The sequence below is a fragment of the Benincasa hispida genome, chromosome 8, assembly GCF_027475165.1.
Source record: "Benincasa hispida cultivar pf3 chromosome 8, pf3_genome.v1.1, whole genome shotgun sequence".
NCBI classification, from domain to species: Eukaryota; Viridiplantae; Streptophyta; class Magnoliopsida; order Cucurbitales; family Cucurbitaceae; genus Benincasa; species Benincasa hispida.
Genome location: NC_143485.1, coordinates 39,727,021 through 39,753,551, shown reverse-complemented (window position 1 = coordinate 39,753,551; position 26,531 = coordinate 39,727,021). Strand labels below are relative to the sequence as shown.

At 33.2% G+C, this 26,531-nt stretch overlaps 1 protein-coding gene and 1 non-coding gene across 2 annotated transcripts; one reads left to right on the top strand and one right to left on the bottom strand.

The window, feature by feature from the left end:
• Positions 1–15,420: 15,420 nt before the first annotated feature.
• Positions 15,421–17,744, top strand: LOC120082798 (coiled-coil protein). Its single transcript, XM_039038117.2, has 2 exons — positions 15,421–15,710; positions 17,231–17,744. Exons 1-2 carry the CDS (start codon positions 15,500–15,502, stop codon positions 17,500–17,502), a joined length of 483 nt encoding a protein of 160 aa, XP_038894045.1. The 5' UTR covers positions 15,421–15,499; the 3' UTR covers positions 17,503–17,744.
• Positions 17,745–26,114: 8,370 nt separating this feature from the next.
• Positions 26,115–26,195, bottom strand: TRNAL-CAG (transfer RNA leucine (anticodon CAG)). The gene has a single exon. It is a non-coding gene; the product is annotated as a tRNA-Leu (tRNA).
• Between the last annotated feature and the right edge of the window lie 336 nt (positions 26,196–26,531).

The following is a 26,531-nucleotide window of genomic DNA, read 5'->3' as shown; positions in this document are numbered from 1 at the left end:
AGGAATTCTTTTTAGATGAGGAAAATACAAAGTCAATCATCACAGCAACAAGAAGGAAACACTTTAATAGCCAGTGCTTCAAAGTTGCATACACATACTCGATCCTTGCTAGCACCTTACTCGTTGCACACTTTCTTGCTTACTCGATGCTCTTTGCTCACCTAAAAGCTTGCTCGCTTACATACTTACTCATTTACTCGCTTACTCCGTGGCTCGCTTACTCTCTTACTCGATGCTCACTTACTCGCTTACACGTTGCTCTTCGATGCTCCCTTGAATACTTGCTCAACTGACCATTTAACAACATCAGGGGGAACACTTCAGTTAAGACCACTTTATGCACGAAAAAATACCTGGAAGGAGAAACTAATTTATGTGATAAATCTCAACCAAAAAGCCAATCCCATGCAGCCTTCTATAATATATTTGTGGAGGAATATTACTTCTTCCAGCTCATGCATAAACAACTTCAAGATGGGCCTAAAAGAAACAATAATAATACTTTTTCCCTACAGACAACAAAGAGTATACCAAGCCCAATACGAAGCTAAATTAATGAGCCGAAAAGAATATAGGCCCACTAAATATAATAAAGGGCCCAAATGTATTAGGTTAGCAAAAACTACAATAGTTTTGAAAAAACTGAACCACAAAATCAGGAACTCTTTCATTATCGAAGTCAACATATTTAGAAGTTGAAATAGTCGTTTTGGATGTCATTCCTATTTTATTGACAAGATATAAGATAACAAATGAGTGCTCATATCTTATAAAACTTTTAAATGGAGTGAAAACTTTATGAAACCCAATCGAAAACATATTTAAGAAATTGATAATATAATACTAACCGATTAAACAACAATGCAAGCAATAGCTGGAGCTAGCTGGCCGACTTGAGAGAAAACAGAAGACTCTAAAAAAAGAAGAAAAAAGTTGGATGGAGAGAAAATGGATGGTTCAATAGAAGAGCTTGGATGCTTCTGTTGGAATATATATGGGTATATTTAGCAATAATAAAGAGAGTTGGAATGCATAATTGTGTGTTAATTTTTTTTCCAAATAAAATTGATAATAATCTTCTAATTTCAAAAAAAAAAAAAAGAATAATAGTCTGTGGACCACTATTATGATATATTATACTTCTTAAGGTGGTCGACTGGTTGTTTTTGTTGGAAAATGTTGTTTACTATTTAGAGGGTATAAATGAAGATATCAAAATATTTTTCACCAATTTGTAAACACTTGCAAGAAAGATGTGATAGAATGCATGTCCCAATCGACCTATATATTCTCTATTTCTTCTTTTCTTTTTCCTTTTTATAAGTTCACATTTGTCTATGTAAAAACTTTCATTTATAATATAGTGTTAAATTAAAAAAGATTATAGTATACATGTTAACATGTGTGAATTTAGTTCACCATTGAAATTTTAGATTCATACAAATATATATACTATTTCATTATAATTACCCGTATAGCTATCTTCTTTCAATACATTATTGTATTATAAAAATATTTAATATATCTAATTTATTCATAAATATTCATTTTGACATTTTTGTTGATCAAACCATTGGAAGTCAATATTTGGTAAATAAAATTTCTTGGAATAAGCCTTGTCTGCACACTAAGGTTCATCAAATAGGAAAATGTATAATAGTAGAAGAAGGGCAACCAACGGTATTGACCAAAAAGTCTAGCATGGAATTTAACTTTTCCACATATGAGACCAGCTACATCTTTTAAGAACTCTCAAACTACCTCTTCCTCACTCAAACCCCAACTTTTATAGGCTTCTATTTTTGTTTCCCAGAGCTCCTTCCTCACTCTTTTCAAGCAATAAACTGCACCCACAAATTTCTTCATATCATCCCCATCCCTTTTACCTCATTTACCATGGGTTTAAATTTTTTAGGATCCATGACAAGAGTATGAAGATGTTGTTTCAAAAGTGTTCGAATGTGTTTCAAAGACACCTTAGCTTCTTCAAGATACTTAATGTTTGGAAATAAAGTCGCTTCTAAATTTAAAACGAAAATGTTTGCACCGTCCGTTAAAACAGAAATCACCCTCTCCCGACAATTAAGAAATTTTTCGACATATTTGAAAGATGGAATAATACGTTTAGAATGACTCTGATGTAAAATAAGAGGAAAGTAACAAGAAACCAACTTGTTTGAGATAAGATATTTTTGACAATAAGGTTTTTATTAGATCGGAGCAATGAAGCGATGAGCGCCTCTTCAGAATCCAATAAATATGGGACTTGGGAAACCCATGGTTTTGAAAAAGCTAAACAATAGAATTAGGAACACTTTCACTATCAAAGTCCACATATTTAGACGTCGAAATAACTGTTTTGGTTGTCATTCCTATTTTATCGACAAGATATGAGACAACAAATGAGTGCCCATATCTTATAAAACTTTTAAATGGAGTGAAAACTTTATGAAACCCGGCTGAAAACATATTTAAGAAATTGATAATATAAGACTAATCGATTAAACAAGCAAGCAATAACTGGAGGAAGCTGGCCGGCTGGAGAGAAAACATAAGACTCCAAAAAAGAAGAAGGAAGTTGGATGGAGAGAAAATGGATGGTTCAATAGAAGGGCTTGGATGCTTCGAATATATATGGGTATATTTAACAATAATAAAGAGAGTTGGAATGCATAATTGTGTTTTAATTTTTTTTTCCAAATAAAATTAATAATAATCGTCTAATTTCAGAAGGAAAAAAGAATAATAGTCTGTGGACCACTATTATGATATATTATGCTTCTTCAGGTGGTCGGTGGGTTGTTTTTATTGAAAATGTTGTTTACTATTTAGAGGGTATAAATGAAGATATCCATTATTAATATTTTTCATCAATTTTGTAAACACTTGCAAGAAAGAGGAGACTGCATGTCCCAACCGACCTATGTATTCTCTATTTCTTTTTTTCTTTTTTTTTCTTTTTATAAGTTTACATTTGTCTATGTAAAAACTTACATTTATAATATAGTGTTAAATTAAAAAAAAAAAAGATTATAACATACATGTTAACATGTGTGAATTTGGTTCACCATTGAAATATTAGATTCATACAAAATATATATATATACTATTTCAATATAATTACTCGTATAGCTATTTCTTTCAATACATTATTTTTTTATAAAAATATTTAATATATCTAATTTATTCATAAATATTCAAATTGACATTTTTGTTGATCAAACCATTGGAAATCAATATTTGGTAAATAAAATATCTTGGAATAAGTCTTGTATGCACACTAAGGTTCATCAAATTAGGGAAATGTATAATAGTAGAAGAAGGCAGCCAACGGTATTGAAAAAAAAGTCCAACATGGAATTTATCTTTTCAACATATGAGACCATAATAGCTACATCTTTTAAGAACCCTCGAACTACCTCCTCCTCACTTAAACCCCAACTTTTGTAGGCTTCCATTTTTGTTTCCCAGAGCTCCTTCCTCACTCTTTTCAAGCAAGTACACACAAATGTCTTCATTCATCCCCATCCCTTTTACCTCATCTACCAGGGGTTTAAATATTTTGGGATCCATGACAAGAGTATAAGGATGTTGTTTCAAAAGTGTTCGAATGTGTTTCAAAGGCACCTTAGCTTCTTCAAGATAATATTTGGAAATAGAGTCGCTTCTAAATTTAAAACGAAAATGTTGGCACTATCCGTTAAAACATAAATTGCCCTCTCCCGACAATTAAGAAATTTTTCGGCATATTTGAAAGATGGAATAATATGTTTAGAATGAATCTTGATGTAAAATAAGAGGAAAGTAACAAGAAACCAACTTGTTTGAAATAAGATATTTTTGACAATAAGGTTTTTATTGGATCGGAGCAATGAAGCGATGGGCGCCTCTTCACAATCTAATAAATATGGGACTTAGGAAACCCATGGTTTTGAAAGAACTGAACCACAGAATCGGGAACTCTTTCACTATCAAAGTCCACATATTTAGAAGTTGAAATAGTCGTTTTGGTTGTCATTCCTATTTTATCGACAAGATATGATACAACAAATGAGTGCTCATATCTTATAAAACTTTTAAATGGAGTGAAAAGTTTATGAAACCCAACCTAAAACATATTTAAGAAATTGATAATATAAGACTAACCGATTAAACAACAATGCGAGCAATAGTTGGAGGTAGCTAGCTGGTTGGAGAGAAAACAGAAACTCCAAAAAAGAAGAAGGAAGTTGGATGGAGAGAAAATGGATGGTTCAATAGAAGGGCTTGGATGCTTCTGTTAGAATATATATGAGTATATTTAACAATAATAAAGAGAGTTGAAATGCATAGTTGATTTTAAATTTTTTTTCCAAATAAAATTGATAATAATCTTCTAATTTCAGAAAAAGAAAAAGAATAATAGTTTGTGGACCACTATTATGATATATTATGCTTCTTCAGGTGGTCAGCTGGTTGTTTTTATTGAAAAATGTTGTTTACTATTTAGAGGGTATAAATGAAGATATCCGTTATTAATATTTTCACCAATTTTGTAAACACTTGAAAGATGTGATAGACTGCATGTCCCAACCCACCTATATATTCTCTATTTCCTTTTTGTTTTTTTTTTTTTTCATTTTTTTCTTTCTATAAGTTCACATTTGTCTATGTAAAAACTTTCATTTATAATATAGTGTTAAATTAAAAAAAAAAAAAAAGATTATAGCATACATGTTAACATGTGTGGATTTAGTTCACCAATGAAAATTTAGATTCATACAAATTATATATATATTATTTCAATATAATTACCCATATAGCTATCTTCTTTCAATACATTATTTTTTTTATAAAAATATTTAATATATCTAATTTATTCATAAATATTCAAATTGACATTTTTGTTGATCAAACCATTGAAAATCAATATTTGGTATAAAATATCTTGGAATAAGTCTTGTATGCATACTAAGGTTCATCAGATTAGGGAAATGTATATCAATCTCAATAGGATTGAGAGATTGGTGAAGAATGAACTTCTAAGCGAGTTAGAGGAAAATTCTTTACCGGTGTGCGAATCTTGCCTTTAGGGTAAGATGACTAAAAGACCTTTTCCTGGAAAAGGTTATCGAGCCAAAGAGCCTCTAGAGTTAATACATTCTTACCTCTTTGGTCCGATGAATGTGCGAGCCAGGGAGGCTATGAGTATTTCATCACCTTTACTGATGATTACGTTAGGTATAGGTATGTTTATTTGATACAACGAAAGTCTGAATCCTTTGAAAAGTTCAGAGAGTTCAAGGCTGAAGATGAAAATACATTAGATAGACGGATTAAGACACTTCGATCGGATCAAGGTTAAGAGTTTTTGGATTCGGGGTTCCAGGACTATTTGATAGAACATGGAATCGTTTCCCAACTCTCAGCGTCGGGTACACCTCAGCAGAATGGTATAGCAGAAAGGAGAAACAGGACCTTGTTGGACATGGTTCGGTCAATGATATGTTACGTTTCCTTACCGAACTCATTTTGGGGTTTTGCAGTGGAGATTGTAGTGTATATACTCAACTGTGTTCCTTCCAAGAGTATTGCGAGAACACCTCTAGAGTTGTGGAATGGGCGTAAAGCTAGTTTACATCACTTCCACATATGGGATTGGCCAGCACATGTGCTTAAGGCTAATTCAAATAAATTGAAACCATGGTTGAGGTTTTGTCTCTTTAGACTACCTCGAAGGTACACAAGGGGGTTACTTTTATGATCCAAAGAAAAATAGAGTGTTTGTGTCTATTAACGCTACCTTCCTGGAGGATGATCATATTAAGTAGCACAGTCCACGTAGTAAGTGTTGGGGATGATGTCCTAAACTCTCGTGTCCTGTAGTTTGTAAACATAGTTTTGAACAAACACTTATGATGTATAATATATGATATTTTCTTCACTTATCGTTTTTAAATATTGGATGTTTTATTTGCTTTACCACAAACCAATAAACTAAAATCCCTGGTTATAATTATGTAACTTAAGCATGTATGTGGAGACATACAAGTGGATCATGTCTTAAGTGATAGCCAAAATGGTCTGTAGTATATGGATGTAGGAGGGAAACCTTATCCTGGTAACGCTACAGATGCGGCCTAGTAGAATAGTTGCAAGTGTTGTGACTTGCTACAGATGGCCTGATCCTGATCATTCATGTGAGGACATGCGAGGGGGGGCATCCTATACCAAGAGTTTGTATAAGACCTGACCACGAAGTGTTAACGTCTCGTTATATAACGTCGTTCATGACAGAGACTTCACTTCACTAGGATGATCATAGGTAACATGACCTCAATTCCGAGTGAGTTGAGAACTCCTGCCTTTGAGGGTGGTCTGTTTATTTGCATGGGTTTGAGTGGCCAGGTCGCCAACTCAAACCTATCACTTTAGGGGTGTGATAACTTGTAGAAATACAAGTTGTTGTGGCTCAAAAGTTGGAACAATTAGGGTCTTTAATGATAAATCTGATCATTTTTAGAGAAGACACATGGGAATTACTCGAACACTATCAAACTCATGCAAAAGAATGTTTATTGCTAAAACATTGCGGCACTAACTCATGATATTGCAGGATCTCAATAAGAGGCTAACGCATGAATAAGAAAAGTGTCGCAGGCAAAGTCTAACGCATGGGGCATGCGTCGAGGGACACAAGGAAGATTCATTGATTCAGGCTGTTTGTGTCAAATCACCACTTGCAAGCATGGGCACCTGCAACGGGCGGCGTCTGAAAAGCATCTGAGTGTCAGGCGGCTGATCAGGGTATGGAATTTAATGTTGTCCATCATCAAGTTAGAGAAGACTGACGCCTATAAATAGAAGAAATCCCACCAAGTTCGAAGTTCCAAGTTCTCAACTCTCAGTTTTAGTCTCAGTTTTAGTTTAGGTTAGTTTTAGATCTTTAGAGTTGTGCTGTGGTGCCGAGAAGAATAAGAGGGAAGAGAACCACCACCATCGCCAATCAAGGAGCGGAGGAAGTCGAGCTTGAGAGAGACACTTCTTCCAATTCTTCCACAAGTGGTTGTACACAACTAGAATTGAGCCAAAGAGGCCAAGGGATTGTACTCTGCGGCTTGACTCATTTCATTTCATCTTACTTATCACTTCCATCTTTTCATCTGATTAAGTATTGATTTTGTAAAGACAATCAGTTTCTTTATAAATTCACATATTTGATCTATCATACTTTTCCATTGTTTATTTCTTGCTTATGTTGGATGCATCTATACTTCATGCAAAATTCCATTTCGAATACTTAAGCCAATCAATTGGTAAAAGCATCTTTAGCTTAAACTATTCGAGAGAATAAGTAAGCCAGCATCAAGTTAGAATGTCTAGTATATCTAGAGATAGACACACTAGTGTTTTATTACATTCTTTGTTTAACGCATACATCATAGAGATAGGTATTATATGATATTCGCATTGAGAAGTGTCGAATAGAGTCTAACGCATAAACGGAGACAAACAAGTCATCTCATTCACATCATATTCTTGTTCGTGTACATCTAACTTAGATCGACACATATCACTTGCATCAAACTCCATTTTCACATGACCCATCATTTTCTACTCGACCATTTTGTATCTTCTTGCACACACACATAGCACCTTAGTGTAAATAACTCATTTCTCCATACACTTAGGATATCTCTATAACAGTTACAACGCAAGATCTGCGTTAGCTTTAATCTGAATCCCTGAGTTCGACCCTAAACTTACCAAGAACCTAAATTGGATTTATACTTGGATCTGATTTAGGAAAACTTGAACGTCAATAGAAGAGTGTCATGCGTCCTATTGCACATTACTAACGCATCAATGCATCAACGCATCATTCATATTTATACTTATTTTTCCAATTATTTTATACAATACACTCCTAAGCTCGAATCACGAAATCAACGAACAGTAGACGACCGGGTGTTGGTGCACGATTGATTGACATTCCAGCGAGAGCGAGAGCACCAGTTCGCTTGGAGAGAACGAGTTTGTTGTGGAGAAAGGTTCTTCAACTGGTAAGGTTTCTTGTTCTCTTGTTTGTCAATCTATAAGCATTCCGATAATTTATAGTATATTGCATATCTATACTGTTTGAATGTAAATATGGAAATTCTATCATAATGTATTTGGAAAGATCCGTTTCTGCTCAAAGGTACTCTTGTATAAGAGTTCCTTCAGTAAGATCGTGGTACGTGAGCTTTCCAATGAAACTATTGAAACTTCAACAAGAGGTGTTGAAGGGCCTGCTTCATTAGCAAGAGTTGTTGATGATAGTTCATCTGGTAGGTTGGTTCCACCTCAAGAGTTGAGGGAACCTCAACGCAGTGGGAGGGTTATGAACCCACTCGTTCGCTATCTAGGTTTCACAGAAATCCTGGCTATGGTAACCGATAGCGACGTTGAGGATCTGTTGTCTTATCAGAAGGCAATGGAGGATATTGGTTGGGATGAATGGGTCAAAGCCATAAATCTCGAGATGGAGTCGATGTACTTCAACTTAGTATGAGATCTTATAGATCAGCTTGATGGGGTAAGACCTATAGGTTGCAAATAGATTTACAAGAGGAAACAGGGTGCCGATAGGAAGGTGCAAACCTCCAAGGCTCAATTTGTGGCAAAGGGTTATACCCAGTGAATGGAGTCGAATATGAGGAGACTTTCTCGCCTGTTACCATGTTGAAGTCGATTCGCATCCTCCTGTCCATTGCCGCTTATTATGATTATGAAATTTGACAAATGGACGTCAAGACTGCCTTCCTAAATGGTAATCTTGAGGAAACCATTTTATGGTGCAACTCGAGGGATTCATTGCCCAAGGTCAACAACAAAAAGTTCACAAACTGAATCGGTCCATTTATAGGCTGAAACAGACATCTCGATCTTGGAACATTTGATTTGATACTATGATCAAATCGTACGGCTTTGACTAAAACGTTGATGAACCTTGTGTCTACAAGAAAATCATCAACAATTTAGTATTTTTCCTAGTGTTGTATGTAGACGATATCCTACTCATTGGGAATGATGTAGGACTACTGACTGTAGTTAAGAACTGGCTAGCGACCCAATTCCAAATGAAAGATTTGGGAGAGGCTCAATTTGTTCTTGGTATACAGATCTTTCGAGATCGGAAGAACAAAGTCCTAGCACTGTCTCAGGCATCGTACATTGACAAGATGTTGCTCCAGTACTTGATGCAAAACTTCAAAATGGGCCTACTGTCATTCAGGCATGGAGTTACTTTGTCTAAGGAAATGTGTTCTAAGATGCCTCAAGGGGTTGAGGAGATGAGACGGGTCCCATATGCATCTGTCGTTTGCAGTTTGATGTATGGGATGCTCTATACTAGACCAGACATCTGCTATGCTGTGAGAATAGTCAGTAGGTATCAATCTAATCCAGGACAAGGTCACTGGACCGTAGTCAAGAACATCCTCAAGTATCTTCTGAGAACGAGGGACTATATGCCCGTGTATGGAACTAGGGACTTGATTCTTACTGGATACACGGATTCTTACTTTCAGACAGATAAGAACTCTAGAAAGTACACTTCAGGGTCATTTTTTACTCTTAACGGAGAAGCAGTAGTGTGGTGAAGCACTAAGCAGGGGTGCATCACCGACTCCACGATGGAGGCCAAGTACGTAGCGACTTGTGAAGCTGCTAAGGAGGCCGTTTCACTAAGAAAGTTTCTGACAAATTTGGAAGTTATTCCAGACATATCTAGGCCCATCACTCTCTATTATGACAATAATGGTGTTGTGGTGAACTCCAGGGAGCCCATGAGTCACACAAGTGCGGCAAACATATAGAGCGAAAATATCATCTCATCTGCAAGATAGTGCATCGAGGGGATGTGATAGTTACAAAGATCGCTTCAGAGCACAACGTTGCTGACCCATTTACAAAGGCTCTCACGACTATAGTTTTTTAGGGTCACCTTCAAAGCATGGGTCTATGAGATTGCCCGCGGCTGGACTGGGGCAAGTAGGAGATATTTTGTACTGGGCCTTAGTGCCCTAGTTTATTGTTTTTGTATTAGTTGTTTGTACACCCCATTCGCTTTAAAACAAGTGGGAGTTTATTGGGGATGATGCTCTAAACTCTTGCTGGGTTCTGTAGTTTGTAAACACAATTTTGAACAAACGCTTGTGATGTAATAATATATGATATCTTCTTCACTTTTGTCTATGGAACATTAGATGTTTTAATTTCTTTACCGCAAACTAATAAACTAAGATCACTGGTTGTCGTTGTAACTTAAGCATGTATATGAAGACATATAGGTAGATCATGCCTTAAGTGATAACCAAAATGGTCTATAGTATATGGATATAGGAAGGAAACCTTATCCTGGTAACTACGGATGTGACCCGCTATATAGAATAGTTACAAGTGTTGTGACTTGCTACAGATGGTTTGATCCTGATCATTCATATGGAAACATGCGAGTGGGGGCATCCTATACAAAAGAGATTGTATAAGACTGGACCACGAAGTGTTATAGTCTTTTTATATAAAGTCGTTCATGATAGAGATTTTACTTCACCAGAATGACCATAGGTAACATGACCTCAATCCTGAGTGAGTTGGGAACTTGTGCCTTTGAGGGCGGTCCTTTGATTTACATGGGAGTGAGTGGCCAGATCGTCGACTCAAACCTACCACTTTGGGGATTCATCTGATTTGGGAGTTGGGAACTCAACTACACAAGATGGAATTCACTCCTTCCCTAAAGTAGGGGTAAGTAGATAGAATGCTCCCTTAAGGGTTAATTCCGAGGCTTGAACGATGTGGCGCCACATATTTTCTCATGGCCTGAGAGGTGTCCACATATAGTAGGACTATGTTGTATGTTCATTAGAGTGATCAGTGGTACTTAAGGAGTTAGATGTAACTACAGGGGCAAAACAGTAAATTGGCCAAGTTGTACTCACGAGCATCTGTGAAGGGTTGTCGTACTATTAATTGATTATATTCGACAGACACAGAAATATATCTATGGTGAGAAGAGTGTAGCTGTCAGTCTTTAGTGGAATGCCTGGTAGTTAACGGATGGTGGATCTCGTGGCTAAAGAGTTTAGTAAGCTATTCACGTACTGTTGGAGCTTTGAACCATAGGTCCATAAGGTCCCCTTGATAACTCAATGGATTCAAGTTAAGAATCAATTTTTGGGTCTGTTTGAAGTATTCAAATTGATGAGAGGAAGTTCAATTATAAATGATATGATTAAACTGGTCAATTATATATGATATAGTTAACATATGTTTGAGATACATTAATTGGAGGAAAATGATATAACTATGATTTATATCTAGTAGAAGAGAAAAAAACTATGGTTCATATGTTGCATATGATGTGATATTAAACCATAGGTTATAAATATAATATGATTTTATTGATTTTTTAATTAAACAATTATGGGATAATTGTTGCTCGACTTTTTCTCTGTAACCAAATGAGTTAATGTGAGGTTGCATTCAGTTTTCGTATCTGATTTTAATTTTGCAAATGATCAGACATTCGCTCACCGATTGTGTATACTGCCTATCGCCTAGCAAACCGAGAGCATACATGACAGCTCAACGTTTACTAACAGTCGTGTACACGCGCGCCTTTCTTAAACAATCACATAGAATTTACTAAACAATCGTCTAGCTTTTTTCTACCCGATCGTGCGCTCGTGCATTTTACTAAACGATCGTTTATACGATCAAACCCCTTTTACTACACGATCGTGTACCTTTACCTAAACGATCAAGCATCTGTCTATAGATAGACACCCAATGTCTCCCACTTGCTTGGTCGTGGTTAACGATCCTTCCTTCCTCCTTCCCTCTACCAAATCCAACAGAGCTCATACTTCCTAGATTCTCAATTCGAGAGTACCGAGGGTTCCGAGTGGTGGTGTCTTCCTTGCTGCCTTGTTTATGAGCAGTCCGTTCATGGGTAGACGACAATGATTTGGTGGACGATCTCAGTGAGAGCGAGAGGTGCAGTCCGTTGACGAGAGCGAGATTTATGTGAAGAAGATTTCTTCAACTGGTACGTATCTTGTTCTATTCTTTGTTTAAAGTTCAAAGCATGTCGTAATTTATTTTTAAATGCATAACTAGTCTCTTTGGTTGTGAATGCAGTAATTCTGTCATATTGAGTTTGAAACAATCTTACTCTTGCTTAGAGGTGCTCTTTGATAAGAGTTCCTTCAAATGGGTTCACATATATCACCATGAATTCATTCTAAAAATGCAGGTGATTTAGTCCCCACGTTAGCTGATGTTGGTCTAATTATCAATTTTTCTTGAGAGTAAGCATTACATGATAATTCATTAGATTGAAGAATCTTTTGGTTCTTCAATGAGTGTCCATTTGAATTCTCAATAATTTTCCTTATCATTATAGATCCTGGATCACCCAATCGGTCATGCCAAATTGTAAATATGTATGGATTCATGAACTTCAGGTTCATTGTTGCATATGTTTCAATTACTCGTATATGAGTATAATACAATCCAGAAGATAAAGCAGGCAACTCTTCCAATATACGTTTTTCATTTGAGACAGTGAATATGATATATAATTTTTCCACATTATTCTTACTATCAGTCTCAATATGATAATCATTGCAACGTATATCTTTAAAACTTAGAAGATTTCTCTTTGATTGACTAGAGAACAATGCATTGTCAATTGTAAATTTTGTTTCTCTAGGAAAAATAATATTTTTTTTTCCAAAACCTTCGATTAAGTTTAAAGAACCTGATATTGTATTTACTTTTGCTTTCAGCATTGTCAATTTGGAAAAGTATTTTTTATTTGTAAGTATTGTATGTGTAGTTGCACTGTCTACTAGACATAGATCTTCTTCGCTTATTTTTAAACACCCAACATATGAAAATGATCCATGTTTCTACATCAACATATGAAAATGATCCATGTTTTTTCATTAAAAGAAAATAATTATATTAAGAAAAACAACACTTAAAATACACACAAGTTACTAAAAAAAACATGAAGATAGATAAAAGAAAATAACAACATTAAGTCTAGATATTCTTAAAGTCAAAGGAAACACTTGATATGCCACTAATTGTGTCAATCTTCTCTTTAGGAGATTCAAAGAAGTCTGCCACATCCAAATTTATCATATGGGATGGGTCAAATATGTCATTATCCTGGTATGCAAAATTTGCTTCCACATTTTTCTCTTTTTCTTTCAAGGAGGCTTGATAGAGGTCAACTAAGTCTTTTAACGTACGACAGGTACGTGGCCAATGCCCAGTCATTCCGCATCGAAAGTATTTATTTTCGACACTCTTTGAACTTTTATCTTGTGGAGTTTTTCCTTTGTGATCATCATTTTGTGTGGTTCTTTTGAAATTTAAATGATTAGAACGATCACCACGAAAATAATAATTATTTCTTCCTCTGCCATGGTCACGACCTCAACTGCGACCTCAACCTCGACCACGATTATTATTAAAATTCACAACATTCACTTCAGGGAATGGTGTTATTTCAGTTGGTCGAGATTCATGATTTTTCATCAATAATCCTTTATTTTGTTCGGACACGAGAAGACATGAAATTAATTCAGAATACTGTTTAAAATATTTCTCTCGATATTGGTGCTGCAGAAGCATATTCGAGACATGAAATGCAGAAAATGTCTTCTCTAACATATCAACATCAGTAATTTTCTCTCCGTATAACAATAATTTTGAACTGATTTTAAATAATACGAAGTTGTAATCACTTACTGATTTGAAATCTTGTAGCCTCAAGTGCATCCACTCATAACAAGCTTTAGGAAGAATAACTGTTTTTTTATAATCATACCTCTCTTTTAAATTTTTCCACAAGATACAGGGATCTTTTATTGTAAGATACTCTATTTTCAATCCCTTGTGGAGATGATGACGAAGGAAAATCATAGCTTTTGCTTTGTCCTGACTGGATGTCGTATTTCCTTCTTTAATTGTTTCTCCCAAGTTCATAGCATCTAGGAGAATTTCGGCATCGAGCACCTATGACAAATAATTATTGCTATTAATGTCAAGGGCTGCGAATTCTAATTTTGTAGGGTTTGTCATGGCAACACTATCACAAAATATTATATTTATATTAAAATTTTAATATGTACTAAATATGCAAAATAACATTTAATTTATTAATTATAACGAAGAGGAAAAAACTGACATATCTTTAGGACCTACCTTTAGCGGAGAAAACGACAGGAGCTCGTGTTGATAACGTGTTATGAAAATTGAGGAGCACAACGAGAATACGAGTATGAAAAATATAATATAATAATATTTTTATATAATAATAAATAAATAAATAAAAACTAAAATTATAAAATAAAACAACTAAAACATAAAATAACCAAAATCATGAAATTAGATAATATGAAAATTGGTGGAAGTGAAATTCTCACCAATGTAGGTGTGTTCTTAAGATCCAACAAATGTCACTATTTATAGGCAAAGTGGCAAGTAGGATGTGGGCTTACATGGACACCAAACATGAATAATTAGTAAAGTCAAGATCCAAAAATCGAAAGATTAACATGCGGTGCGCTACGCCCGACAACTCATCAAGCAATTTCTTTGCGAGGTTCTAGTTTAATTAGCTTCTAATCCTAGAATAATCCAGTCAGCATTCTCAAGGCACCAGCATAATCTGAGTGGAGACATACCCCTTTGACTTTACTCGGAATCACATTATTTGAACTCCTATAACGTCTCCAACTCCTGTTTTTCTCACCCCGACCAAGCATCCCACGTTCTCTAGGTCCGAAGGGATCCAGTGCCCAACTACTGACTCCTCCTGGAATTACATTATCGGAGCCAAGCCAGGAATGGTCGTTAGTGATGGCACATGGACAACATGAATGGTGACACATAGCCTTTGGGGCACTAAGTAATGAGTATCTATTTTCTTTTACAATATTCATAATAGAAAACTAGTTATTGTTATAACGAACGTTAAAATAGTTATTTTTTTGAGAAATTATTTTAATTGACAAAACTGTTAAAAACATCTTTATTCTATCATAGACATAGATAGTAATCTATCACATATAGACTGATATTTTGTTATTAATTGTAAATATTTTAGTTCATTTTCCTATATTTGAAAACATCTTTTTTTTTTCTTTTTTTTGTTTTTGTTTTTGTAAAATTTAAAACAAACATCTCAAACTTGTAAGGTGAAGAAAGGTAAATGAAAGTTAAAATTTTCATGAATATTTGCATTTTTTTTTCTAGTTTCTTTAAATAAAAAAAAAAGAAAAAAAGAAAAAAAAGAAGAAAAAGAAGAAAAAGATGGGCCAATTTATTATGAATGGGCCTCAGCCCACAAATACAACAGCTAACTTGATTGGCACGATCATTTCGTCTTTGCTGATCGTTTCTTCGATCATAAACCCCGAGAAAATGGGGCTAAACCCTAAAACTGTAAAGAAACGTCATGAAACGAGCTCTATTGGGAGCTGTCTTCAATGTCTATTCTCGGACGCTTTCCGTCTCTCCTCCGCTTCGAACCTTTCGCTCTGGTCTCTTACTTTCTCCCTTTTCCTTTTTTTCTTTGCGATATTACTCATCCGGGAATGACAAGTACAATGGACTGAACTCAACCAAAAACAAGGATTCTCTCATCGAAGATGATGTCAGTACCGAAGGTAAAATAATATTCAATGTTGTTTCTCAATTTTCTCTGTGTTTCCTTTCTTGAAAATGATTTCTCAAATTGGGGTCACTATGAACTATACTCTCCTATTTCTAAGCATGAGCCATCGCCTTCTATGATATTATATTGATATTGCTGATCTTTGTGGGATTTCAAGTACTTTCAAATTGTGTCTTCCTTTCATGAGATGGTTCTTGGTAATTTTATAGTTAGCCTGATAATTGCAGTTTTTAATTACTTTAGATTATTGTACATTTCTTTGTCATTCTGTTCAAAACTGATATAAAGAGGTATGCTTTCTCCAGTTTAATTGTTTGAGTTCTTGAGTTGATATTAGTTTAGCACTATAGTTGACTATAAAATCTTGGATTTATATCCTCCTCTCATGTATAGGTTGTTTAATACGAGAAATTTTTAGAATAGATGTGTTCAGAAAAGTTGTTGAAGGAAATACTTCTATCAAGAAACTTCTGTTGTAATGAAAGTTCATTTTGCTTTTTGGTTCTGTATATTGAAAGTGATAATCAAATTAGAGATAGATTTTGTAACGCCTCAAGCTTAAGGATTCAGAATCTAGATTCGACACCTGATGGTGCCGGCATTCCCCTGCATCCACTACGGCTTGGCTATGTCATCCTTGTCTTGAATGCTTTTAAAAGTGAAAGTTGTCAGATGCGATATTGGTTCCTTCATGTACCCTTGGTTTGGAGACCTACAACATTTGGGTATCGAAGAAACTTGTAGGGAATTAATTCCTAGGTAGGTGGTCACCATAGATTGAATCCTTGACCTCTTAGTCATTTATTGAGACTATGTACTACTGGACCAACCCATGATGGTCAAGGATTCAATCATGATTCTTCGATACCATCTTAAATATCTTTGGTCCACTTGCTTTGATACCATCTTAAATCAACAATTGACTCAAAAGCTTAAACTGATAGGTGAAGGCAAATTTAATACTATATCATCCAACAATTACAAAGCAGATAAGTGAGAAAAATAGAGATCACTGAGAGAAAGCAAAAGTGCTCAGAAAAATAGCAGGGAAGTTTGAAAGATAAAAGTGGGTAGAAAGAGTTTAGTGTGTGATAAGAAGTCTGGGAGATAGTTTGTGTACAGAGATATTATGAAAATGGTGTTCATAGAGAAATGTTAGTAAAAGAAAGTTTGTATTTTGAGAAATGAAGGAGAATGTATTTTAGTGAAAGATACTTGATAGAACATCTACCATTCACTTGGTCGAAAAATACGTATCAGTGTTCTTAGTTTTATCGAAAATAACCATTTAAATAGTACTTCTGTCATGATTAAGGGCACCTCGATTGAACTAAAATATGTGTAAAGTTATTGTTATTTCTGGATCAATTTTTGATAGTATGATTAACTTTTATTTTCGAACGCGAAGAAAGCAACAGATACTCTCAGCTTCTTCATTTGGTGTTCCTGGGTTTCTGGATTCTTACGCTTGAGATTTTAGGGAGGTAATACAGTTATTTTCTATGATTACAGAGCTGAAGAGGAAAATTGATAAATTTTACGAGGGTGATGTCGAGTCATTACCAACAATTTTTGAGGCAATTTTGAAAAGGAAGCTATCGGGTAAACACGAAGATGATGATCATGAGATGATGAAAGAAATTCGACAACGAATGCCCGGACAAGTTGAAGATTCTACAGGTGAAGAATATGATTCAGATTTAAGTGAGTTGAATGAAACTGCTGAAGAAATGGAGGATTTCAGTGATTCTAGTGATTCTGAAGATGAAGATAGAAGGGTATAACTTATGTTGATACCGTGGGTTCAATAGTCCATGCTTGTTTGTCGTTAGATTTTACATTTTTTGGTGAAAATTTTCAACTTTTAATATCTTATTTAGTTTGAAAATCTTTCATTCATTTTAACTCATATCAGATGATTATGGTTGGTCTATGGGAACTTGAATCCTTAACTTGGGGAACTTTGTTAAATGGGAAATTGGATGCTAATATTTGTCTTTTAATGCTAACATTTAAATTAATAACATTACCATGGCCAGAGGGTGGAGATGCAAATTCCTACCTTGTATTTGTTGTATTATGGTTTAGTTGGGGTTAATTAGATTTGTAGGGTTCTTTTTTATTTTAATTAGGTAAAAGGGTAGTTTTGAAATTATTTAAGTAAAAGGGGTGTTTCTTTTTGTCTTTATTCAAATACGTCTCTTGGGGAATATTTTATTATTCTTTTTTCTGGCTTGATTAAAAAAATAAAAAAATAAAGAATTTTCAAATCGTCTGGCATTTAGACAGTGTGTTGAAGGTGGACTGCCTCGTTGTTGACCGTGCTAATTTACTTCTTTTGTTTTGTCTTCTTCCCTTTCAATTTCAACATAAAATCCCTAAACAAACCAATAATTTTTCACCTACTTCGTTGTTGAACTAATCTTCCATCTTCATATTTTCTTCCTATTTCAAATTTAACAGCAATTTCAATTTCCACCATCTTCATATTATTAATTGGTAAGTTTATATATTTTTATTATTTAACAAAAAATTAAGTTTTTATCATCTTTATTGATTTTTTTCTTTTTTATTTTGTTTACAGTTGATATTAAGAAAAATTCTGCAAGCAATCATTCAAAGTTTCTTTTGGTAAGGTGTAATATTTTTCTTTTAATAAGTTGATATATTTTTTTTTATAGTGGGTTAATTTTTTTTGTATTGATTCTCATAATTTTTTTTATATTAAGTTAATTTCATAGTTTTTCATTAGAGAGAATTACCGATTAACATTGGGTTAAATTTATTCAGGTTAACTATTAAAAATAGGTTATTAGACTTCTAAATGATTCTAGATTTTTTAAAAAATTCACTAAGTTAATGATCTAATAAATTCAAAATCAAACGTACTATAAAAACTTATTAGATGGACTAACATTAGATATTTATTAGACAATTTTAAAGTCTAAAGTAATTGTAAATAAATAAAAAAAAAATTTTAAAGTTTTTTTAACGGTGGATATTATTATTATTATTATTTTACTTTATAATGGATTAATTGGAGAAATATTAACGTTTTATTTATAGTGAATTAATTGGAGAATTTATTTTACAGTGAATTAATTGGAAAGTTTATTGTATAGTGGGTTAATTGGACGTTTTATTTCTCAAATCAAACAAAAATGTAAGTGTATAAAACGTCCATAATTTTGCATTGATTTTTTTAATTTTGTTTACAGTGGCTATTATTTCTGAGAAAAAATTTCATTCAAAGGTTATGTATATAGTTATTTACTTTTATTTGAAATGATATATTGATTATTGAATATTGAATGTTTGAATGTATTAATTAATGTTATTGTTACTATTATTGTTGCTACTGTTATATCGTTTATCTAGTCAATTTATTTTGGATTATTCACCTTAATATTATAAATATTATGATGATTAAAGAACAAAGATTCATGTCAATATGAAAGAATATTTATCATTGATTTATGGTCAAATGATGATGCATGTCGTTGGTAACAATAATTATCATGATTTTGTACCTATTTTTTTTTATTATTATTATTTTGTTTGAAGGTGAATATTATTATAAAAAACATTCTTTATAAAAATAAGAATAACACATACTTATTTATCATGATTTTGTAACTATTTTTTTTATTATGGTTTTGTTTGAAGGTGAATATTATTTTAAAAAGACATTTCTTTATAAAAATAGGAATAACACATACTTATTTATCATGACCTTGTACCTATGTTCTTATTATTATTTTCTTTGAAGGTGGATATTATTTTAAAAAAACATTCCTTTATAAAGATAGGAATAACACATACTTACTTATCATGATTTTGTACCTATTTTTTATTATTATTTTGTTTGAAGGTGGATATTATTTTTTTAAAAAATATTCCTTTATAAAAATAGGAATAACAGATACTTATTTATCATGATCTTGTACCTATTTTTTTATTATGGTTTTATACTTTTTTTTTTTATGACTTTCCATTTTCAACCCATTGTTTGTAATGAATACAACCAAAAAGTTAAATATTTTTTTAAATATAGTTAGTCTAATTAAACGAAAAAAATGAAGACCTATTAAATGTTTTAAATGGTCAAATTAAGATTTCATTTTGAGTGTAAATATTTTTTAATATAGTTGGTCTAATATATACTTACATAATCTATGATAAATATCAGATTGATTTGACCAAACTACAATGGATGACGTTGTGGAATTTTTATGTTATATGCATGGAAACATTGTTAATGGGCCAAACAAGATAGAATATGATAGACAACCATCTCTTCGTATAAACATGCATTGTCAAGTTGACTTCAACACATTAATCAATAGAGATGATGGGGTAGATGTAATATTTAGATATGGTAGTTATGTAACTGGATCTACTTTCTACATCTCTATCTCATTACACGAAGTGAAGCTGGTGTACGTTTCATGATGAGCAACGCTCCATACCCTCCAAATGGAGTTGAACTATATATCTCCCGACCCAGTGTCCCAAGTCCAACCTCGAGAGAAGAAGTTGAAACTACTATTGAGTTGGAAAGTTGTAATGTGGAGGATGAATTGTGATCCAACTATTGCCACAAACGACGAAGAAGTTGAAATAGATGATGATGATATTGATCTAGATCAATTACTTGGTGAATTTTATGGCATTCATGAAGTCTCTAAAACTTTTACTGAGATAGACCTGAACGACATGAACATTGTACACGATTCGAAAACGGTGGAAGACAGTAATATGGGGTCTGATTCATTGCTTAAGGGGATGATATTCAATTCCAAATTGGATTTAAAAAATGCAGTGAAAAGCTATTCAATCATTCGACATCAAACTTTTGAAGTCATTGAGTCGAAGAAAATAGTATAGGATGTTAGGTGTAAAAGATATGGCAATGGTTGCACGTGGAGACTTTGCGTTGTCTGCCGTAAAAAACACGGTAAGTTTGAAATTACCCAGTATAATGACCCTCATTCTTGTGTGTATGCAAGATTGAGTCAGGATCACAATTAATTTGACTCAAATCTAATTGCATCTGAGGTAAGCAACATATTTAAAAAAAAAAAAAAATCTGTCTGTTGATGTCAAAACATTACAAAATATTATCTTGAAAAAATATGGTTATTTCGTTAGTTGCTAGAAAGTTTGGGACGGAAGAAGAAAAACAATTGCTAAGATATTTGGAGATTGGATCAAATTGTACAATTTGCTACCTAGATGGATGAATATTTTACAAATCACAAACCCGGGTACATTATCCATTGGAGGCTAAATGAGATGGATTGTGATGATAGGATTGTCATGTTCAATAGCGTATTTCGGTCGTTTGGACCTGTTATTGAGGGTTTCAAGCATTGCAGACCACTGCTTCAAATTGATGGAATCCATTTGTATGGAATGTATGAAGGAACAATATTGATAGCTAGCTCAGTTGATGCAAATGGTCATGTTTATCCAATTGCATACGCAATTATACCAGAGGAAAGTGCTGATTCATGGGGCTGGTTTTTGAGAAATTTATGGGATTATGTGGTGTATGGAAGGGAGGGAATGCGTCTAATTTTAGATAGACACAAAGATATTATATCTACTACCAGAAATCTTAACAAGATTGTGTAGGAGTACACCACAGATTCTGCTTTGCGATATGTAGCGAGTAATTTTAACGACAAGTATAAAAATAGTTTATTGAAGAGCTTGGTGTATAGTACAGGATCAAAATTTCAAGTTCGAAAGTTTAATGACTGTATGGTCAAACTTAAAACAGCAAACCCTAAGAGCTTACGATATTTTTCTTTCATAGATCCTAAGCAGTGGACACAGTCACATGATGGTGATTATCGTTATGGATGGCTAACCACGAATGTGGACGAAAGTACAAATGTTGTTCTAAAATGAGCCAGAAAGCTACCCATCACTGCACTAGTCAAAGCAGCATTCTATCAAACTATTGCTTATTTCGTTGCTCATCATGTAGAAATAGAGACTGCTCTTGAATCGGGAGAGTATTTCACAAGGTAAATTATTCACAACTTAGTTATCCCACGTTTTTTATACTAACAATAGAGGTATTCTAAGTAATTGTCATATTTGTCATAGGTATACGATAAAGAAAATAAATCGTTGGGAACAACGTGCAACTAAACATTCCGTTAACATATTTGATCATCGAATAGAGTTGTGTGATGTCACCACCTCAATCAACCCAATAACACTGAAAGGTGGAACCACACACTGAATAAAGTTAAGTGAAAGAACATGCACATGCAATAAGTGACAGAGTTATGGAATCCCCTGTTCTCACGCTATGGTTACGTGTAAGACCATTAGGTTAGACTACTTTTACTACATTGAAGATTATTACAAAATTTCCACTTATCTGGCCTGTTATTCACCCCAATTTGAGCCCATCCCCAATAAAAAATGTTGGTCTGATCCTAACTTCCCCACTATTTATCTGGATGAATCATGAATTAGAAAAGTTGGCAGAATGTGTACTTCTTGCATGCAAAACGAGATGGATTGGAGGAAATGTTACAAGATACGTTGCACAATTTGCAGACAAGAAGACCATAATAGATGAAATTGTCCCAATCGAGCTCGCGATGCGACTTAGTCATTGGATTGTAATTGTCTTTATTGATTCTTTTACTTATTTATTTATTGACTTGTTCTTGTAACTTTTTTTGTAATTATAACAAGGATGAGTTTATTCCTTATTGATTGTAATCACATTGATTTTTAGTAAGTATTTAAGTTAAATTTAATATTATTTTTATGGGATCAGATGGATGAAGATGTTACCACAGGGCCATACAACGGCTCGATTTTGTACATATAACGCAGCCATAGGTCTGAAGCTGTTTGGGAAGACGAGCATACTGATGTTATGCATTGTCGACGACGAGAGGCTTTTATTTGAAGGCAAAAAGACCCAGATCCTCGTATATTGAATTATCTACGAGCTACAGGATTTTATGGAGTCTCCTGTATCAAATTTATACAACTAGACTAACATCTGATAACGACATTAGTGGAATGATGGCGACAGGAGACATACACTTTTCACATGTTGCATGGAGAGTGTACGATTACACTTCAAGATGTAGCTATCCAATTTAAACTCCCGATTAATGGAAGATCATTGACCGAGTCACTAAATTATGACTGAGAACAACTTTGTGCCCTTTTTTTAGGCATAATAACAAATGACGCCGTTCTTAAAGGAGGTCGTCTTAGCCTGCCATAGTTAGCTGATCAATTTAACAACTTTGCCCATCTACCAGATAATGCAGATGAAGAGGAACTTCAATGATATGCTCGAGCATATATTCTCACATTGGTTGGTGGATTGGTATTTCCTGATAAATCCAACAGTAGAGTGCACCTAATGTATCTTCCTCTCTCAGTAGATTTTGATGCTTTCAAGATGTACAGTTCGGGTCTAGATGTCTGGCATGGTTATATAGGCAACTATGCAAGGGTGCGGTTATAGATGACATAGACATTGCAGGCTTACTTCTATTGTTGCAGATTTGGGCATGGGATCGATTTCCTCTTTTAGTACCTCAACAACTCCATCAATATGAGAACAACTTAGGTGACAGACCACTTGCAGTACTGTAAGCATTTCTACCTCATCATTATTGTGTTCATTATGAAATACTAATAGTTAAAATTCAACTTGTGATTGTTGTAGATGGAATGACAACTATTCTGTAATTAGAGCACCAACGCATGTTCTACTATAGTATAGATACATACTCGATACGCATATGCCTAACTAGGTAATATTATATTAATTCATATATCATATATCATATATTGATAATGTTTCAATCTTCTGGTTCATTCATATTTTGACATATATGCATGCAGATTATTTGGGAGTCATACAATCATCTCATCCAACTATTGCCACCATATTGTCTCAATGGTAATGAGATATGGACATCTAGATGCCCACACATATGCTTTTTCGTTGTGGAGTGGTATCACCCAAATCGTGTGATACGTCAATTTGGAATGTTGCAACAAATTCCTCAACCTTGCAATACAGACGCCCAACTCCATTGGATTGCATATTTGGCTCCTCAAATTTCAATTTAGGAAAATCGTCAAAGTTTGGTTGTTAATGGACCTCCTATTAACAACGGTGTAGATACTGGGCTTGGATATATTGATTGGGATTCCACTGTGAGCAGGCGATATATAGCGAAAATAGGAGCATCCTACCACTTATTGGTATGAGTTTATTGTTTACTAGGATTATTTTATTTTATTTTTTTATTGCATACCAAAATAAATTTTAAAGTCATTAACTGGTTATTCAATTCCTTTTCAAACCGAGTTTCCAAATTTGACATTATATGTTAAAAGGGCCTTGCATAGACTCACCTCTATATATCGAGTGAGATATTTCGATGGTGATGTTCCAATGGAAGAACAAGGGGATCCAGCAAGACATCAGGATGTTCTTATTCAATCTAATGTTCAGAATGAATATCTAGTAACCCCACTTGATCATTTTACACATACTTCCATGATGTCCTCTCTCTCAACATTTGAATTTTTTTCGAACAACCCTCAGTACACTAAGTATGGAAGAAGGACAAACTTCACATGTCCATCCAGATGTCCATGACTAGTGCATGACACACCGACATTGTGGTGAGCGTATACACTTTACAGGGGAGGGTCAACCATCAAGTGTAAGAGGTCGTGGCGATCGTGAACACTACGTGACTCAACATGATCGATTCAGGCATAATAGAGAATCTTCTTCTAGTCACGAATAAAGAAAACTGTACATATAATGAAATTTATTAATCAAATTCAAACAAGAAAATGTACTTGCAGTCTACAACACATCCTAAAGAACCTTGAATATTATTTACAATAGTCGGAAGTTAATATCTATATTTTTTCATAAGTTTCTAACAAATTTAAACAAAAACAATGATTTGAAATTAAACTAATTGAATACTATTAAAATTAATATTGAGCATATCAAATCAATTATAGAAATTTCTTAATCTCAAAGTAACATTATTGTTTGTATTGTTAAAAAAATTAGTAATATTACTATTAAAATAAAAAAAAAAAAACGAGATTAGTGAGATAGTTGATTTTAGGCAACAATGATTTAGAATGGAACAAATTGAATATTATTAAAATTAATATTTAGTATATCAAATTAATCATAGAAATTTCTTAATCAAAATAACATTATTGTTTATATTGTTAAAAAATTACTAATATTATTATCACTATAAAAAAACATAAGTAATGAAATAGTTGATTTTAGGGTTGTTAAAAGAATAAAAAATAAAAAAAAATACATTTTTTTTACCAAAACTGCCCTTGAAGAGACGCAAACAACTTTTTATTATTGTTATTATTCATATGAAAGAGACACATTCTTCTTTTTTTTTTTTTTTTTTTTTTTTTTAATTTTTTAATGAATACGTCTCTTCAACACACATTCAAGCTGAAAAAAATAATAAAATATTTTTGAATGCGTCTCTTAAAGAGACACATTCGAATAAAGACAAAAAAAAACCACCCCTTTTATCCAAATAATTTCAATACTACCCCTTTTACCTAATTAAAAAAAAAACCCTACAAATCTAATTAACCCATTGTATTCAACATTAAATAATTGTCTAGTAAAAGAATTATTATTTTTAAAATCTAATGTGAATGGACCGTGAGATATTTAGGGTGTGTTTAGAATACATTTTGAAGTGTTTAATTTAAAAAAGTCATTTTGGAAGTGATTGAATCAAAATAGCTTTTTAAGTATATTTGGATTGATTTAAGAAAATAATATTAAACTCCTTTGATAAAAACGGTTGGATTGATTTAAGAAAAAAAGTGTTTTTTAAAAAATTCATTTTTAAACTCTTTTGATAAAAAGGGTTAAAAATATATTTCAAAATATATTTTTAATAGTTGTCAAAAACTTCAATCTTTTCTAAAATGACTTATTTTTTAAAATTAAATATTTGAAAATGTATTTTAAATACATCTTTAGTTAATTTTTATCAAAAGAGTTTAAATAAAAATAAGTTTTTCTTATCACTTTTTTATGAAGTTAATCCAAACAAATCTTTAATCATCTAAAATAGATGAGATATAATTATATATTTAAGAGTCAAGGAACTCTGGGCTAAATTATTAACACAACCTAAATTAAGATACCCAAATATAATACATAATCAAAATACTAATTATGATTTTATTATTATTATTATTATTATTATTGAGAATTAATTTTTGCAACCCATTTTGACAGATCATCAATGGATTTGGTAGTTGGTGACTGGCATCGGACGGTTGAAATGGAGCCTGAGAAACCAAAAAATAATATTAGTCTTGTCAAGAATGGGATTCGAACCCATGCCCTTTCGGACCAGTACCTGAAACTGGCGCCTTAGACCAACTCGGCCATCTTGACAGATGATGACCAAACACCACATTAATTATACTTCAATTTATGTAGATTTCGTTCGTTTCTATTGATTCTCTTGTCTGTGTTTAATTTTTTTTTCCGGTTAAAAATAACACTTGTTTCTTCGCATTTTCTTTTTTAGATGACGACTTTTATATTTTGCAATGAAACAATCGAATCTTTAGACAAATTAAAATATATATATATATATAAACAACTTTTAATAGTTACTTTCATCACGCTCTCAAAACTATTTGACTTGAATTTTCAAAATATTATTTCAAAGTAAAGAATAAATCAAAGAAACTCAAATGAAAGTAGATATATATTTTTGGGTGATTG